Below are 18662 nucleotides of genomic sequence, written 5' to 3'. Positions count from 1 at the left end.
CATGGGCTGGGGTCGCCAGAGGGGTACGGGGAACGCCGCGAGGCTGGAAGCGGTCGGTCCGTCCCCTCAAACCTCCCCAGCCCCGCCCCCTCCCCGTGCCCCGCCCCCTCCCCGTTCCGGGGTCCTCCCCACTCCGGGGTCCGCCCCGCCCTAAGGCCCCTCCCCCAGGGTTGGAGCCCCGCCCCGGCCCCGAGCCTCCGCCCCGGCTCCCTGGCTCCTCAGCCCCGCCCGCCGGCCCTCGGATTGTTCGCAGCTGCTGGCTGCTCGCGGCTCGCCCGCGCCGGCTCTTTGCCATCTCCCGGCCCCAGTTTCTGAGCGCTCTGCCCCTGCGTCCGGGAGGAGGACTGGAAGAGAGCGGCGCGACATCTGTAGGGGCCGCCGGGCGGAGCGCAGCAGGAGGCGCCCTCTGCGGTCACCGCCGCCACGCGCGATCCCCGCGGCCGGCCACTCTCGGACGCAGACGGCGAGCGGGCCCGGGGACAGCCCGGCCCCAGGATGGCCTCCACCACCACCTGCACCCGGTTCACGGACGAGTACCAGCTCTTCGAGGAGCTCGGAAAGTAAGCGCGGCGCCGGGGAGGCGGGGGCCGCGGAGGGTGCTGTCCGGGGTGGAAGGGTCGGGCCAGGGGCCCTGCCGGCGTCCGCCTCCGCCCGCCCGCCCGCCCGCCGCAGAGCCGTCACCCCGAGAGCCCGTGCGGACGCAGCGCGGACCCTTCTGTGTAAGCGGAGATGCCTCCAGAGCCACGGAGCCACCACTCGCGGACGGGTCGTGCTGTCCCCTTGGTGCCGTGTTTCTGACGCCCGAAATTCCACGTTCAGAGAGGGGCCGCCCAGACCAGCCGGACCCTGCCTGTGCCCCTGTCACTCTCGGCCTGGGTGATTCGTTCGCAGTGCTCCCGCGCATCCCCTTCGCCCCCGGGGGACTTACACGCGGCGGAGAGCCCTTAGGACACCGGGGAGCCCTCTGGGTGGCCTAGGGGTGCTCGGACCTGCAGGACCGCTGGAGATATTCAGGGATTGAACAGGGACTCGCCAAGGCCCTGCCTGGGGACCCAGGGGCTGGAGGTGTGCAGGGAGGGACAGGGACCTGCTTATGGTCGGACTGTGCACTGGGACTCCCGGGCAACCGGAATGCTGATTTACGATTTATGCAGCATCTGACCCAAACCCCTGTTTCCACTATTACTGTTGAGAGGGTGCGGTGTATGGGGTGTTTCATGCAGCGGAATTAAAGGAAATGGACATATCTTCTAAATGGAATGAACATTCTACCCTTACATGTTTCTGCATTGTTTGCTGTTAAAACATGGAGAAAATGTCGGAAGAGCAGCTTAATTCAGATCTCTCCCCTCCCCCAGCCCCAAACCGGGCACAGAGAAATCGCTGCCGTATCAGGATGTTAAACCACACAAATGTACCCAATATTTATATTTTAATGAAAGCAATCGCCATGTTTACTTACTTGGAGCCACATTAATATTTTTCCTAGCAAAGTAAATAGGCAGCAGATTTCTGTTGCTCTTCCTCAGCTCTGCTCTTTGCAGGATTTTTTTTTCTCCAAGCATTTGGTGCTGTGTGACTGTGAATGGTAAAAGCTTCTCAGATTTCATGTGCAAACAAGAGCCTCATAATTGGCAGTTCCTTTCATTTTGTTGATTAATAATGTGTGCTCCCAGTTAAATAAAATGTACTTTATTTCTCATTATTAAGGAAGGTCTGGGTTTCCAAGAAGAGTTGGTCATTTTCTGGATATTATAGTAGTGCACTGACACTTGGAAATTTACAAAATTTAATAGAAATGCTCAAATTCGTATACTTTTTAATAGACTATCAAATGATTATATTGATCACCTGGCAATTTTTAATTTTCAGGGGGGCTTTTTCAGTGGTGAGAAGATGTATGAAGATCCCTACTGGTCAAGAATACGCTGCCAAAATCATCCACACCAAGAAGCTTTCCGCCAGGGGTAGGTGTTTTCAGCTGTGAGATGCTGGCTTTGTATTTCTCGTGCCCACTGTTGGTTCTCTTGTAGGTGCATCAGATTATTCTAACTGGATGTATGCAGGTTAGTTCCTTCTGAATGCCTCTTGGTCTGTACAATTTCAGATATAATTTAACGAGTCATACAAATCCTATCTGTTGTCTGAGCAATAGCAAATAACTATAATTATAAAGCAAATAAATGTCACCGAGTGTCCTTTACTCTGAAGTTACTCTGAAATAACTTCCAAAAAAACGCTGGAACAGAAAGTGTAAGTCTCATAACTGTCATTCCTTTTGCTTTTGAGAGGAAAAATAGGTCAGAGCTCTGGTGAATCATATATTTCAGTTGTAGTTACACTTGAACCCAATGCATCAAGATACATTTAACAGTGGTGGCTTTGGGAGGCAAGCTTGACTGCTAGATTCTAGGAAGTTCAGCTGATGTTGCTGTTTCCGTGTGCAGTGCAGACCTTCACTTGGCCTGCCCTGCGGAGATTGCTCACAGACCTGGAATGTATTTTGCACATGCTTAGTAGCCTCAGAGATAATTCATGCTCGTGAAATAGCTGTTGACATAGGCAAAAAACCTGGAGGGCCCTCACTGCGCTCTTGTTACTTCTTTCAACTCATACAAAAATACTTCTGCTGAAATGTGAGGTATCCCAGTTATTGTGAGCACGTGTCTAAGGTATTTCCATAGGAACTTAGGGTTTAATGAAAGAAAAAGGAAATTAAAATGAACAAAATGCCATGGTGTCAGCTCATTTTAGTGGCCTGGTTTGTTTTAAGTAATAAGAAATTCCCTGAGGGTTTAATTTGCCTTGGTATCATGGTGTTTGTTTGGTCTCTGCCACGATTTTGCTGTTTGAAACTGACTGGAGGTTTAGGCGGCGTTTCAGTGAGAAATCGTGGGGGCGGGGTGATTCAGAGGAGCCTCCGTGCTCAGGCGGCAGCAGGGCGGGCGAGGCCCAGGTGTGGCCCCCTCCCGCGCCCTCACCCAAAGGGAGATTTGCCACAGGGGGCAGGAGCTGCTAAACCCGGAATGACTTTCTCCTTTAAAAACGGCGCACTCAAGGCCCAGCGCTTTCGGGGCTGGCTCCATCTCTTCCTGTGCGTGGGGCAGTCCACGCGAGGGGGGTCCCGGCTTCCTTCAGAGTGGCACTGCTCCAGGCTCCTCTCCCAGCGGGAGCGCTGTGCCCCTCGCAGTAGCTATGTCCGGATGGGCACCGCCCCTCGTACCCCGGCTGCGGGCCGGGAGGGCAGGCCCGTGGGCCCACGAGCGCAGGCGCCCTCTGGCCTGCGGGGCTCCTCGCCCGCGCCCGCAGTAGTGCGGCGAGCATCCTGCACCCTGCTCACGGCCCGCCCCTTACCGCAGGTCCCTGGTGGGAGGGGTGGGAGCGGTGGGAGGGGGCCGGCAGCGGGACTGGCCTCTGCGCCTCACCTGGCGCCTGTGAGCGGCGATTTCCTCGCTGTCAGAGGGGGCGGCCCTGGAACGCTTCCGCCGTGGGGCTGCGAGCAGCGGCTGCTCTGAGAGTGGGGTCCCTGGGGCAGCGGTCAGCGACAGAGGCAGGGCCAGCCCCTGTTCTCTTCGGGCGCCGTGCGTGAGCCTTGGCTCTGCTCCTGAGTTAGTGGAACCGGGCCAGGCACCTGTGAAATGGGACAGCACTTTCCATTCACAATGTTCGATTTCCTTAGTGTCATCGAAACCACTGGGGTACCGAGTGTTTGTGCCTTTGAAGGAGTACATTTGTTGAGTCTATGCCCAAATTAAATGATTACTTTCATTTTGTAGTCTAGCTTTCCACTGCGCTGGGCACACGGGGCGGCCCGTAGAGCGGCGGGGGAAGCGGATTCCGCAGCGGTTCGGGAGGGAGCGGCGCCGCCCGGAGGACGAGCAGACACGGGCTCAGGGGTCTGGGCACGAGCGTTCCGAGCCTTTGGAGCCGGCGCTTGGGCAGGGGACTGTGCGTTAAAGACCTTCCATGCTCAGGGCGTAATGACCCTAAAACACTGCTTTTACAAAAGGAGATTTGTAAGTGGTATATTTAAAGGGAAATGTAGAATGATATGTAAAGTAGCATGCTTATTTTTTTTAAGGTACTGGGTTCTTTTGCTTTGGCTGCATATGGCAGTTTTTGTGGAACATACAATTTTTTGTGCAGATTTTTGTTTTATTTGAGCTGCCACCTGCCTTTTTAAATACAAGTTTTTTAAGTTTATTTGTTTTAAAGACCATGCAGGTCCTTCAACTCAGATGAAATTCTTTAAATGTAAGATTACAACTGAAAAAGAAAGGCCGTGGTCAGTAACTGTCATCCCAGACTGGAAGGGAATCGCCAAAAATGTGGCTGCATTCCTGCCGAGTCTGCGCATGATCCACCGGTGGCGTGGCCGGGCGTGGCTCCGCGGCCTCCGTGGGCCTCCAGCGGGCCACGCGCTTCCTCTCAGCTGTCAGCCACACGCGCCATATCTGGGAGCCTCGCGGGCTCAAGCATTTCTTTCCTTTTGCGTTAACACATGTGTGCACAGGGCATTCCTTATGTAATACTGATCAGATAAGTCCACTCACATACACTTTGGCTCGTTTTAAAAATAAATCATGTAGAAACGTCTCCTATTTTATGTGAGATTTCTGTCTTCCAAGAAGCTTTGTGTTAGGAATAAAAAGCATGCTTGGTAAGGCAGAATAGCGATACTGGAATTTTCTCCTGTTTTTACCATGAGAATTGGAAGTCCTATTTTGATCCCAAACCTTTGGGTTCGTACTTACTGCTGACTTGGCCTGCTGTCTTGGTAGTTTGTCTGTTTTGACGTGATTGGAAGTATAGGGCATTGTCAGGCTCTGGAAGGTCCATGCAAGGCCGAGGCTGAATCCAGAGTTGGTGACTTCCACTGGCTCCAGTGGCTCAGGCCTTCAGAAAGGGACCTGGGATGGGTGTCACCTGTTAAAAGCTCCCCTGTGGTGAAAGATATGTTATGGTCCTGGTGACTCGATGTTCATCTCCAAGTATATTTTTTGATCATTAGAAACCACTTCTAATTACATGCAGCCTGACATGCCAGGAGTTACTGTTTTGTGAAATGTGATGAATTACAATAAAAGCTTGAAATAGTATGTGCTAAAATAAGTATCTTTTACCTCTACTCTATTGCAAAAGTTAGGAAAGGGTTTTCTTTTATATTTCTGTAAAACTTCAGATATAATGCAGCTAAATCATTTTGGTAGTCTTTGCTTTTACTAGTTTTGTTAGTTCCTAAGTAGAAGACTTTATAAAACTACTTGACCGTGAACACAAAATTAGGTCTCAGTTATGAAATCGGAAGGTTGCATATATGTCCCTGAGTGTCTTTTTTATGTTACAGTAGGGATGTCAATAGCTAACTCTTGTTATCTTTCTCTTTTTTGGCGTTTAGACAGTCCAGAAATTATTGTAATTTCTCAACCTTTTGGTTACTTATCTTGCTGTAGAAATAGATCTGAGACAATATAGATGAGCAAACTTGTTCTGAATATACATGATTGATTTGACAAGTTGGAACTCATTGGACAGACTAATATTAATTTTAAAAAGTTTATTGGCTCCAGTAATGTTTTAAGGAAAATTAGTAAATCATTTTTATTTTTGTACATAGAACCTCTACAACTCTTCAATTATTGGACCCAAAGTGGCATGTATCATCCTTCTCATTTTGTGTTCTTTAGTTATGTTTCATTGTATTTACATTTTTACATAGGTCTTGATATTAGACACTTACTTGCCTTTTCTGGTGAAAAGGAATATTATTACTCAAAACTAAGTAGAAGATAGAAATAAAAGTGCATACCCACACTTCCAGGAAATAATAAAAGTCCTTCCTGTCTTCCAGCATGATTAAACGAAGGACATGGCTGGCAGGCACCTGGTTGTGATATTCACAGTAGTGTCAGCTTCTGTGTGACTGATCACGTAATAGAAATTGAACACCCTGAGAACCGTGATTGTTTATACAGTCAGATCTGCACTTGTCATTTCCATTGACGTACTGAATCAGTACTTAATTCAGTACTTAATTACTTTTGATGGGTTCTTGTAATGTTAATTGTGAATTTTCTTTGGGCTAATATTGAGGCACGCTGACTGCTAGGGTCTCTAAGACTGGGTTGGTTTTTCTTTTTTCAAACAATATATACATTCAGAGGTTATGCAACTACTTAGACCTCAGTTTGTGGCACAGAATCCTAAGATCTCCTCGCGCATATTTCCTTTCCAAATTAATCTTGTTTGCCCTTTTTTGTTGTAATGTTTTTCCATCACCACTTACGCCCCTTGTCTCTGCCTCCCCCCCCCCCCCGCAATCACAACTGCTGTCCACGTCCGTGAGTTCTCAGTGTTCTTAACCTCTGTCCTTTTCCATCTATTAGGGCACCGTGTGTGCAGGTTTTTAAATAATAAACTATTGGCAACTAATTATCATTTACATGAGAGATGTATTAAATCTTTTAAGTTATAATAGTATCATTTAGTACCACTTTATTGTGATACATTAAATGGAGTCTAGCAATATTTTTAATCTAAAACATAATACTTTTATAATAGTAACTTATATTTCATACTACTTTATAGACTATCAAGCACATTCACATATTTTATGTGTTTTCATTTAATAAATATTTAGGGGATATTTTTATTTCATACAAATTTAGGAAATAATAAATAAATATTTAGGAAAAATAAGGCTTACCTACACCAATAGATGCCATGGAAGACATAAATCGCTGAAGTCTGGCATGAATAAAGTGCTGTGGATTGTCAAAGGAGGGAAACATTATTTCTGCCTAGGGAGGTGAAGGAAGACTTTTATATAATATGGATTTAAATAACATTTTAAAACGATAATGCAGATCGTGTTCAAGTACCAAATGTAAATAAATGACTTGGAAAGATTGTTCAAAACAGTTTACACATCTGATTATAATGAAAATATTGTTTTATTTTTATGGTAAATTTGCTGCAACTATCATTATAAAGTTATTTGTAGAATAAAAAAAATTAAATGAAGTATAACAACATTTTAGGTGACAAAATTCCTGTGACTCCATTCAAGGTAGATATAACAGTACTTGTTGAGGTAAATTCGTAGACCTTTTGTGAGCCAGAACCTGTGCCTCACCCTGGGGTGGGGAGGCTGGGAGGTCTGGGGGCAGAGAGAGGACGCTCTGCATCAGTACACTTAAACCCAGCAACACTGTCACTGGTTCTTTTACTTAGATGAGCCCTTTTCTGGGACTACATTCTCCTCTTAACCTCTTGGGACTCCCCAAATCAGTAACGATAACAAAGAAATTGCAATAGTATCAGTCATTGTTTAAAGAGGAGCTTGTAAGCCATAGGTATGTTCTTACCGACACTTCGTCTCATTTAATTCACACTACAGCCTCCAGGCAGACCGTGTCCCCTCCTCTTTAAACAGAGGAGCCTGAGGCTCACGGGCTCAGCAAAGAACCCTTGGCCCCCAGGGAGAATGGAATAGCTGGGGATTAGAATTAATCGATGGACTCGGTGTGGCCATCCTCATGCAGCCTCCGCTTGCTGTCACTTACGTTTTCATCTGTTCTCCAGAGGTGCTTACTCTCACACTTATATTTTCAAGAAGTTCATTTTCAAAAGCATTTTGGTGATACTTTTTAGACTTTTGGATGCACAATAATGGCTGTTATTTGCTTATGCAGATTATTTGATTTTTTTAGTCAAGTCAGTGAGGGGCCAGCTGTTACAACTGCTGCGTCTGTCCATTCAGAAACTGGGTAAGGGGACTGAGGTGCGCTTGTTTTAATATGGGACAGCTCTTAAAACAGTGCACGTTGGAAAGCGCTTACCTGTGTTCCTTCCTCAAGGGAACTTTCCTTGTGTGATGCGTTGCAGGGAGTTTTGTGATTCTGGAACTTTCAGTGAGCGCACGCATGTAGTTTTAGAAAATGTTAATTTTTTCATATTCCAAATAGGCCGTGTATATTTTTAAATGGCAACTTAAAGGCTCTAATCATGGTAGCAAAAGTGTTTTGTAAAAATTAGTTCAGCTGAACATTTTGCCCATTTTGTAGAAACTTAGCTGTGATAAATACTTTATTATTTTCATTAAGCAAATCGTATATGCTTTTATATTAAAGATTGTACATAAATATTGGTTAGGCACAGAGGGACTTGTATAATTTGGATATACCTCTGAAATATATTTTTGATATTTGTTATGAATTTGTATAAATACATTTAAAAATTATAAAATATAGAATTTGGGGAAATACAGAAAACTGGGAAGAAGCCAGACATTTATAGTTCAGCTTCCTCAGGCACTGTTCATGTTTTGTCTTTCATTTCTTAAAATTTGTCAGAATACTGGACTAAAATACACACTTTTGTGTACTACACTGCTTAATAATATCGTAAAAATTTCCATGTTATACACATTCTTTGAATTCTTCATGAGTTATGCTTAAGTGAGTAAAACATCGGTTTAGTTTAGTATTGCTAGTTTTTTTTAAAAATTGTTCTTTGCACAGTAGGTAGAAAATAGATAGGGGGGAGGGCGAGAATAGTGGGGGAAATATAGAATCCAAAGAACTTGAGACACGTGGTTATAAACTAAGGGGGGAGAATGGTGGGGGAGGGAGTGTGCGGGTGGAGGGGAATGAAGGGGGGAATAGAACAACTGTAATGGTATAATCAATAAAATGTATTTAAAAAATTGTTCTTTGCTATGATAAATGACAATAGTAATGTTTGTTTTCAGATTTCTGATTCTTAGGAAGTATTCATAAAGGAGAGTTCATAGGTTAGAGGATTGAATTTTCAGAATTCATGATAAATGTTGTCAGGTTTCATCCTGCAGGTTTCATATATTTTCCCCAGTGACATTTATGTAACCCTAATGAAACTGAACTTGCGGGGAGTGATTCTAAATTTCACTTTCAGTTTCAATCGAAAACCCCCCCCCCCCCCGTACTGTATCCCAGACCTTCTGCACCAGCTGAGCAGAGGCGCCAGCTGAGGTGGAGCAGCGGGGGCAGGGGGTGGGGCAGAGTGGGGGAGGCCCCCTCCGTGGAGAAGCGGAGAACTGGAGCTGCTGAGAGGAAGGGAAGACTTCCTAGAGGGGTGGGTGCCTGCACTGGGTTTTGAAAAATAACCGGTTTGGAGTGTAAAGATAGATAGAAAAGATACAAATTAATAGGATAGTATAGAAAACCATTTGTGAGAAAGAAGTCAGTCAGAAAGCGGGAATACATATGTACAGGGCGAATTTGAAAGTAGATAAATCCTCTTACAACCCTGCAGGGTCCAGTGGCCCTAGATGAAGCTTCAGGAAGGCCCGCCAGCCATCCCCCCGTGACTGAGGCAGCCACACTGTTGTGGAGGCAGGAAGTACAGTGGGCTGTGGAAGTTTGCGCCCTGAGTCACTAGGGATAAACAGCCGATAAGAGAGGAACAGCAAGTTCTTATCAACCTCACATTTTGTTGTATTTAGCTTTCGGGCAATCCAAAAATGAGTGACTAAGTGGAAATAAAGGAAGGGTGAAGATAATGAGAGGTTTAAAAAAATAACCAGTATTAAGGTGGGGAAGGAACAGGTTTGTGTTTATAAGTAAGAGAAGCTGGGCACCTCCCCCAGCTGCCCTGTTAGGAGAGTTCTGTCCCAGGCCGAGCGGAGGGAGTCCGAAAGTGGATGTGCCGTCCTTCACTGACGTCTGAATTCCCAGGGTCTGGAGTACTGCCCGGCACGTTTCTCAGATTTCTGTTGGGTAAACGAACGAATAAGTGACTCTAAAACTGTGTTTTAGTTAAATGAACACATGTAGGACTTAGAACTTGCAGCAGTAAGATTTGTATACATAGTTCCCAGCTGTTGTCTTTAAAAATATTTTTAAGAAAAGCTCAAATTTTAATAGATGAATTTTGTGATATAATTTAGCACAAGCTGGTGGTTGGAAAATAGTCATTTAATCTCTTAAATAATTAAAAAGTCTCTCACTTACTTGAAGACATTTCAATTTAAATAGTATTTAACCTCCGTATAAGGCTCTGTCAAGCAATATTTACCCCATTTGTAAAAAGATCTTAGAGGCTATAACAATTAATCTGTAAGCTCCTTCCCAGTTTTACTGTTATTAATAACTGTGTAACTTTAGTTTATAGGGGAAATACTATTTTTTTGCTCCACATGTGCGTATGACTTCAGTGGAATCTTCTCGAGGTGAGGGAGGGGCTTTGTGTGTAAAGCAGAGTCTGGGAGTGACTCAGGGTCAGTCTCCTTAGCTGCAGGCTGGGAAGAACCCTAATTCCAGAGATCAAGCAAGATTTCAGAGTCAAAGTCCATCGTTGTTCTCTGAGTGTAGGGCTCTGGGCTTCAGGCCCGTTTTCATTCTAAAATATTGGAGAAGGGAGAAAACTATCAAAGAGAACTCTTTGTCTCCTGTAAACTGGACTGAGGCCTACTTCTTGCCAGTAATTGCATGCTTTGGAAATTATTTTTGAGAAAAAACAAATTCTTTGGGTTGACTTTATCCCCCTGGGTGCTATGCATCTTTTTGATTAGGAAAGGAGAAAATAAAACTTAATTGGTAATCTTAAGTCTGTTTGAAAGAAAAAGCTACACATAGCATGTTTTAGGTGAACAGAGAACCCACCAGTGGGTCACTGCTGTGACCGCCTATCAGTGACAGAGCGGAGGGAAGCCCTGAGATGTTGACCGGATGGCTGAGACAGTCACACTTTAAACCAATAACACTTTATTTCAGTAAGTAGTTGTTGGCCATTTTTAAACTTCAAGAAGTTATTTTAGGTAGAAGACTTTCAGGTTTAAATATGTTTTTGAATAAACTGAACCAAACAAAAACCCCCCAAATTTAGAGATACCAAGGTTGGAAATATACAGTGAACACAGGCAGGGCTTTAAAAATAGCACTGAGCTTTGAGAACCAAGCTCGCCTTCCAGCCTGCATGCAGGCGTCTCTCAGGCCCTCTGCGACAGGCCCCAAGGGCACTGTGGGTGAGAAGGGAGTCTCGGAAGATTCTCGTAGCTCACACTGCTGTTTACTCACCATTTCATTTGGGATCTGAGACGTTTCCTAAGTGAGTCCCATGGCACTCCTGGGTGTGGGTGAGGGATATTCAGGGTGTTTGTGTGTGCGGGTGCTGTGAGGCCTGTCACCCCCAAGTGGCACAATGCAGCTGCTTCGCAGAGCCCATCACATTCCCTGCACTGCCAGGGAGTGGGCGAGACAGCATGCCCAGCTGAAATAGCAGAGGTCAGGGGAGCAGGGAGTGAAGTGCCCGGGTCAGGGTTTGGCTGGGTCTCTGTGTCAGTAACCCTCATCCTACGGGGCTTCTCTTTCCACCGCTTCGTGCCTGCTGTATCCCGAAGAGCCTGAGCTCTGCCTCCCCCTGCGTCTGGGTGGGGATGTGCTCTGGGAGCTCACCACCGAGTCCCGAGGAATGAGACAGCCTGCATCACGTCTGTGGAGGACACAGGCCAGCATCATGCCTGCAAGAAGTCAGAACAGAGCCATGTGCTTCACTCCTGTCCAGCATCAGCGGCTGGGGGCAGAGGGGTGAGAAAGGAGGGTCAGCTCCTCAGTTCTGCTGGGAGGACCGGAGACCCGCAGAGTGGCAGCAGGGAGGAGGGGAGCAGCTGCGGAGCGGGAGATGGTTCGTAGGTGCGCCCAGTGACGGCCTTGGCCATGGCAGCAAGTAAGGCCACACTGAGGCTGAAGTTAACGTGGATGGCGGGAAGGACAGTTTGTGGGGGTCAGGGAAGAGCCAAGGTCCCTCTTTGAGCAAAAGAAAGAGAAGCTGTGGGAAATCAGGGGAAAACTCAAACCACTAAGGGTTCTGATTGCCAGGTTTGGGACCATTGGCCCCCACGTGGTGGGCACCTTGCTGAGGAGGGCCCCCAGGACACTGCGCGGCCGTCCTGAGGGATCAGGGTGGGTTGGCGGAGTGCGACAGGCTGAGGGGGGTTCTGGGCCCCCAGGAGACGCAGGGTGAGCGAGCTGCCAGTGTTGGATTGGGGGCAATTGTAGTTCTCACGTGTCGTAGCACATTGGGAAGTCGGAGTCAGGAACTGATTTGGGTGAAGGAAGGTGACAAACCGATGTGTTTGTGGTACAAGCAGGCTACTCAGGTTGAGGTATCTAAAAGGCCATTGCAAACTGGGTGTGATCCTCGAGCAAGGGACCCCGGAAACCGTGTGGCGTGGGCTCTGAGATCAGGTGGCTGGGCTCAAGGCCTGTCTCCACTGCCTCTGAGTCCTCGTGGCCTCGGGCCGACTTTCTGACTTCTGCGGCCTGGGCTTCCTTACTATGAAACAGGTAATCCCCCCAGCTGCGTTATTGGCGACCTGTCTTCACGGAGATGATAGAAAGTATCATGAAGGAGAGACTGTGGGAAGGGAAGAGGAGAGCAGGTGGCTGGGGCGCCTGTTTGTTGATGGACGAGGAGGCAACGGGCCTCCTTTCAGAGAAAGGGTGGGAGAAGGGGCTTTGCCCTGTGACTTTGCCCAGGAAGGGGGGAGGGCTGCTGTGCTCAGTGGTGAAAGAAGCAGAGAGCTTTGAAGAGGGAGGTAAGGGCTGTCCAGGATGGACATCAGGAGGCCGTGGGAGAGAGCGCCAGGACCAGCTCCCCCTCCACCTGCACCGGCCTAGGGCATGAGACCTGGTCATTAGTCAGCAGAATTTGCCAAGTGGGGAAAGGAAAATGACTGTGTCCTGAAAAGAGGGAGAAACACACACTCAGGACTAATTTCAGGGATTTGCCAGGCTCAGGGAATTAATTTGGTGCTAAATAAAAGTGCAGCTTATTTGGAGGAAGAGGAGAAGAGTCAGGGGTAGAGAGACTATGGCGGAATAGAAAAGGGAACGTGAGGAAGTGGGAGAACCGCTGGATGGACAGGACAGTCCTGTTCAGCTGGGAGCGGAGGCCAGCAGGGGGGTGAGAGTGTGGGGACAGCCGGTGTGCTCTGGTCTCGGGGTCGTGGAGAGGAGTCAGTGCTGCATGTGCTGGGTCGTTCACGGTGCAGGGACAAGGTGGTGGCTCTAGCCCCAGAGGGTCGGCCTGCCAGCGGCCCTGGGATCTGCCACTTTGTACTTGTTTCAGGAGAACGGCTTTGTTTGTTTTGTTTGAGTTAATTCTCCTTCATTTGCACCGGCAGTGAGAACAGAGCAGCTAGATCTCAAACGTAACCCTAGGTAACAGCAGAAGCTGGCCACTGTCCCTGTGCTGTGCTCTTTCTAGGATGCACGCACGCCTCCAGCAGGAGAAGGGAGGCGGGAGGTGATTAGAAAGCAGAGAATTGGGAAGAAAATGTCATTCTACGGGAATGGCAGCCAGAATGACATCATTTTGGAATGTCTGGTAGTGGCGTTCTTTTTCTACCTGACAGGAAAGCCCAGGAAATCTGCAGTTCACAATCCAATTTAGCATTTCCCTTAACTTCTGTTGACGTTCTTCCCATTGCTCTGCATGAATAAAAGACTTCAGGCAGCTCACCTGTTCAGAGCCAGACATAATCTCATCAGGAGGAAGCAGTGACATGGGGAACAACTCTTACAGCTCAGGAGTGAGAATCAGGTGTGGTAAGGAGTCAGCTGGTTGGTTCTGGATGCTCGGTGACGGGGTCTCCAGGTTCACTGTCAGGAGGGCTGTTTCCTGGGCTTGGTGTCCTACCACCACACCTCGGGCTAGTTGACTGTGATGGTAAGGAGTTTGCTCAGAAGCCCATTGGTAATAATTAGTTTTCTTGAATGTCTGTGCTCGTTTCCAGTTTGTCTTTCTAAGTTCCCTACAGAGGGTTACTTTGCTCCCTTTGAAAAGCCAAAAGCCAACGAAGACCTGCTGAGGTCGGTATGAGCAGAACAGCTCCGCTTTCCCCTTAGAGTGGCGTGTTTGCTGATCCCTGGTTCAGCTTCCTGCCACCCTCTCCGCCGTCTGGTGCTGTGGGTGCTCAGCACTGAGTCCTCCTGCTCTCCCTCCACCAGCCAAGGGCCCGCAAACGAGGCTGTGTCTCCAGTCAGACGTTCAGGTTCTAGAAAAAGAAGACATCTTCTTTACGCCTTTGCCAGTTGTGAGCGTTTGTCTTTAGTAAGTAGCAATCGGACATCTTTTACGCTACAGTTTTCCAGCCCTGGACTTGGTTTCTCCAGTTGCCGCATGATCTCATGTCTCTTTTACCGTCCAGCACTCTTCATTCAACAGACGTTTCCTGAGCACCTGCCATGTGCAGGCGCCGCTCTCGGTCCTGGAGGTGCCGTGGGGAGCAGGGTTGCCGTGGGCGAGGCTGGAGGAGCCACGGGGCGGCTAAGGGCCCGCCCGTGTGAAGGAAGTCAAACGCGCGTGGCCTCCAGTCAGTCCCATGAGACAGGCCTCTCTGAGGATGATGGCAAGAAGCAACCACGAGAAAACAGGGGAAAGGACATTGCAGGCCAAAGGCCCAGGTGGACAGTGAGTCTGCGCAGGGATGGACCGAAAGTCCTCACAGCTGGGGTTCGGTTAGCAAGGAGAGGGGCGTGCGCTGGGGCTGGCAGAGGCCGAGTGCAGCTGCACCTTTCAGCTGAAGCTGGGAGTCGGGCCTGATTCTCGAAGCGGAGGTGAGCCCTGTGGAGGGTGTGGAGCAGGGACGGGATGTGACGGGAGCCTGCTGTGTGTGAGGACATGTGGATGGCCGTGTGTGGAGATGGGGGGGTAGCTGCGGGCGAGCGGAGGGTCCGCTTCGTAAGGAGGAAACGCAGGACTTGCCGATCGCAAGTCAGTGAGGAGTGAGGCATGAAGGGGAGCGGAGTGGGGGTGTGGCCGCTAGTTGATGGCCCTGGGGCGGGAACTGTGGGGGGAGTTCCTTGGGAGGGGTCAGGCGTGCAGACTGCAGCCTGTGGTGGTAAGTGTGTTACCCCGAGAGAAACGGCCTACCCGTTCGTTAGCAGTCGTCCGCATCCCCTGGCTCCAGGAGACCGCCCGTCTGCTCCCTTTCCCAGTGGACCCGGCTCTTTGTGAAGCCGCCTTCACGCTGCGTGTTTTCCAGGCGCATCCCCGGGCAGCCTGGCTGGTGTCGAAGAATGTCCCCTTGTGTGGATAGACCACCTTTTGTTCGTCCGTTTGTTGGCCGATGGGCATTGAGGCTGTCTCCACTTTTTGGTATCACAAATAATGCTGCTATGAATGCTTGTGTCCAAGTTTTTTGCAGAGACCTGTGTTTTTCTGTCTCTTGCCCATGTGCATAGGGGGCGAGGGAGTACTGTGAGCACACACACACAGACACACACAGACACACACAGACACAGAAGATGCGGAGTGAAGAGTTTGTAACAGGGAATACCGTCCAGTGGAGTGCAGGAATTGTTGACTACTAACCTGTTAAAAGTGCATTGTAACATGTGTGTGCATGGAACAAGTGGGTAAGAGTATTGTGATTTTGATGTGCATGAAAGAAATGGAAGTAGAGTTTCAGCACAAGAAAAGGAATCATGGCTAGTTTCCCTTTGTGTATGAGGAGGTGAGACATTGCCTCCAAGCAGGAAGGTCTTTAGTCGTTTTCGGTGAGCCCAGAGCTGAACATCCGTCCGTCCCACGTCAGAGAACCACCAGTCCGTCCCCTCTGTTCCTCTGTGACCTCTTCAGTCGGGTCGACTGTTCCAGAGAGAATTTGGGATTGGGGTCGTTGTATGGATTGTGGTTTTTTGTTAGAATATCAGTGCACATGGGTATTTTTCTGTTGATTGGGTAGCAAGTGTGGCAGTATTCTTGGGTGAGACCTGCCCCTTCCAGTCCCCCGGGTTGGAGTCGGGCCTGTTCGGCGTGTCGGCGCTGGACTGTGGCAGAGACGCGCGGGCTGTGGAAACTGGTGGGAGGCTGGCTGGGCTCCTTTTGAGCGAGGAGCTGTTCTGGAGGGTGACTGGGGCGAGGGGGGCGAAGGAGGGGAGGCAGGTGGGAACCTTTCACTGAAACCCAGGATTAGTTTGATAATCAGCAAGAAGCTTCTGCCTTCCTCTCTGGAAGAGAAGAGTGCATTTAGGATTCACCGAAGGCCTAAGGGTGCAAGGCCCTGCCTCTCTCAGGAAACTCAGCAGCGGACTTCAGTCTTGTCTGCTGCATGGTGCCTTCTTGACCTGCCTCTCCAATAGATTTGACTTGGTCACCTCGTATCAGCGGAATCACGTAGCATCTGTGCTTTGAGAATGGTTTACTTCACGGCGTTCATCCTCAGAGTTCATCATCTTGTAGCAGGTGTCAGAGCTTCCTTCTTTTTAAATTAAATTTATTGGGGTGACATTAGTTAATAAAACGATACAGGTTTCAAGTGTGCGGCTCTGTGGTACATCATCTGTATATTGCTTGTATTCCTCCCTCTTTAAGGCCGAATGACACCGCATTGTTTGTGGGGATGCGTTCTGTTTCTCTGCTCACGCGTCAGCACACTCGGGCTGTGAGCGCCTCTCAGCTGTCGTGAGCAGCAGGGATTTCGGCGTTTTCTCCGATAGCTGCACATGATCATTCACTTGAACATTCTAATGGGTGAACATGAGGCGGGAGAGGAGGGAGGAAAATAGAAATTACACATTTTATAATCTTGACCTCTTTGCCGGACGTGAGGGTGCTTGGGGGTGTCCACCCCACAGCACCGTTTGGGTTCTGGGCGCTGTCCCCTGGCCCACTCGGCTCTGTGTGCAGAGGGGCTGCAATGTGCCTCCCCTGCCTGGAGGGAGACGGGGCTCTCCACGATGTGCGGCCTGACGTTCCCGTGGGGTTGCCACCCTGCTCTCTCCCTCCCGTGCTGACTTTTTTGGTGTATGGTGATGTGATTTGATAAGTCAAGAGGAGCCAGAGGGACGTTTTAGCTTTTTTTAATCCTCAGCTTAGCCGTGTATGCTTTTTCTTTTGCTTTTGGTCTGGCTTTCGTAATTACTTTCCACCTGACCAGTTTGATCACACTAATTCTGTTTTGATCCTCATCAGAGGGTCTGTTGATCTCAGAGAGAGAGGGAGGTTGAGGGAGGAGGGACGAGAGAGAGGTGTGAGATGGACAACAATTAGTTAACTCCCATATGTGCCCAAACCAGGGACTGAACCTACAAACTAGGTATGTCCCCGGACCCAAACCTCAACCTTTGGTCCAGGGGATGATGCTCTAACCAACTGAGCCACCCGGCCAGGGCCATATAAATTTTAATATGAGTGACAGGCCATAGCGTTTTTATTTGAAATCTGAAACTCCTTGTACCGTGGTGAAGGAATGAGCGTCAGCTTGCTGAGAACCTCGTTGCCAGGGTGTGAGTGTGGCCCACACCCTAGACTTGCAGGTGTCCTCAGCCTTCTGTAGGCGCCGAGTTAGAGAGACAGCGGGACAGAGGGCGTGCCTGCTGCTTCCTGTTTCAGTTGTTTTAAAGCAATACAATAAGACTGAAATAAACTTTGATTAGATTCAACTGATAGACGTTGGCAGTGAATCGCCTTGTAAATCATTCTATTTCAAATGCTGTAAGTACATGGAACGCCAGTATGTGGTTCCATGGGGTGCTCCACATCTGGTTTCTGGGGTTCATGGAGGTGAAGAGGTTAGGGTGTACTGTGTTTCATTAGGGCCAATGTGATTAACATGCACACTTAATATCTGACACGACACAACAAACCCGCACAATGTGTCAGCACTGAAGAATAGCACCTAAAGAGCCTTTGGAATAGTTGGATGACGTGGAGGATCTGACTGTGCGTGACTAGTGCCAAGTAAAATTACAGTTAGGAGTGGCAAAGAAAGCCTTTGTTTGAAAAGCCCTCTTCTTGAGGTCTGTATTTTGTTTGGTTTTGGTTTTGCCCTTCTTAAGGATTTATGTGATCAGTGAATCAGATTGTGGCTCCCGTTGCCGCTAACCGATGGGCTTATTATTCAAAGATGGCAGGAGCCTCAGGTGCCCCTCCTGCCAGGACTGGGCCGTCCGTGGGCAGGGTTCTCTCTGTTCTCCCGGTGCCTGGGGTGACCTCCCACTGGGTGGGGCTGCGGGCGAGCAGGCACCTCTTCCTCCACAGCCCGCTGCCCTGCCATCCTGAGGAGTCGCGTAGAGGGGAGGAGTCTTTTGGGGTCTTTCTGATGCTCTAACAAATGAGATAAAGGGACAGTTTTCATTTTTATTTTTTCTGATGTTCAAAGCACTGGCTACTGTCTTTCTTGAAAGGTTACGGAACGCTTTCTTTTCCGCTGCCATTCGCAGAGTTGATGGTGCCCATGTGTGAATGTGCACGTGTTTTCTCTAATGTTATTTCACTTTATCTCTCTCCTTCCCTCTCCTTTTTGCTTTCCCTCTCTAATTGTTTATGTTGAATATGAGACTCCCTCAGCCACCCTGTTGCTTCTTAGGAAATTGCTGTTTATGAAGTAACTACAGGTGTATTTGAATCTGTCAGAACTTCACTGCTTCTTTGCTAGACTGGGAATAAAGCCCCTGTTCTGTGTACCAACCGGGTGAATTTGGCACACGTTTCCCTGCGTTACCCTGCCCAGGCCTCTGTGTGTGGTTGGTGCTGAGTGTCTCTGGTGGGCAGGGTCTTTGCGTTTTGTTTTGTAAGTGTTTTAGTCCTTGTGTCTCGGATCATTTTGGGAATCTGCATCATTAATCTGGTGATTATACATTAAAGCCTGAGAGGTTTATCATATAAAATTAAAA

The 18662-nt window shown here is 48.6% G+C and overlaps 1 protein-coding gene across 5 annotated transcripts in view; it reads left to right on the top strand.

Annotated features, from left to right (window-relative positions):
* The first annotated feature begins 203 nt into the window (after positions 1–203).
* The window catches only part of CAMK2D (calcium/calmodulin dependent protein kinase II delta), a 120008-nt gene continuing 101549 nt past the window's right edge, over positions 204–18662 (top strand). For 2 of the 5 annotated variants that reach the window (XM_037036319.1, XM_037036318.1), the window contains exons 1-2: positions 205–560; positions 1873–1967. In XM_037036319.1, the coding sequence (XP_036892214.1) occupies positions 496–560; positions 1873–1967 (160 nt within the window). In that variant the 5' untranslated portion in view covers positions 205–495. Of the gene's footprint in view, positions 561–1872; positions 1968–18662 lie in introns of all 5 variants that reach the window. The other 3 variants (XM_037036317.1, XM_037036320.1, XM_037036321.1) reach the window with 3 other exon arrangements.

This window comes from Sturnira hondurensis, unplaced genomic scaffold (genome assembly GCF_014824575.4).
Source record: "Sturnira hondurensis isolate 20B ecotype Veracruz unplaced genomic scaffold, ASM1482457v3 Scaffold0022766, whole genome shotgun sequence".
Lineage (NCBI taxonomy): Eukaryota > Metazoa > Chordata > Mammalia > Chiroptera > Phyllostomidae > Sturnira > Sturnira hondurensis.
The sequence above is the reverse complement of the archived record's forward strand: the minus strand, read 5'-3'. Positions and strand labels throughout refer to the sequence as shown.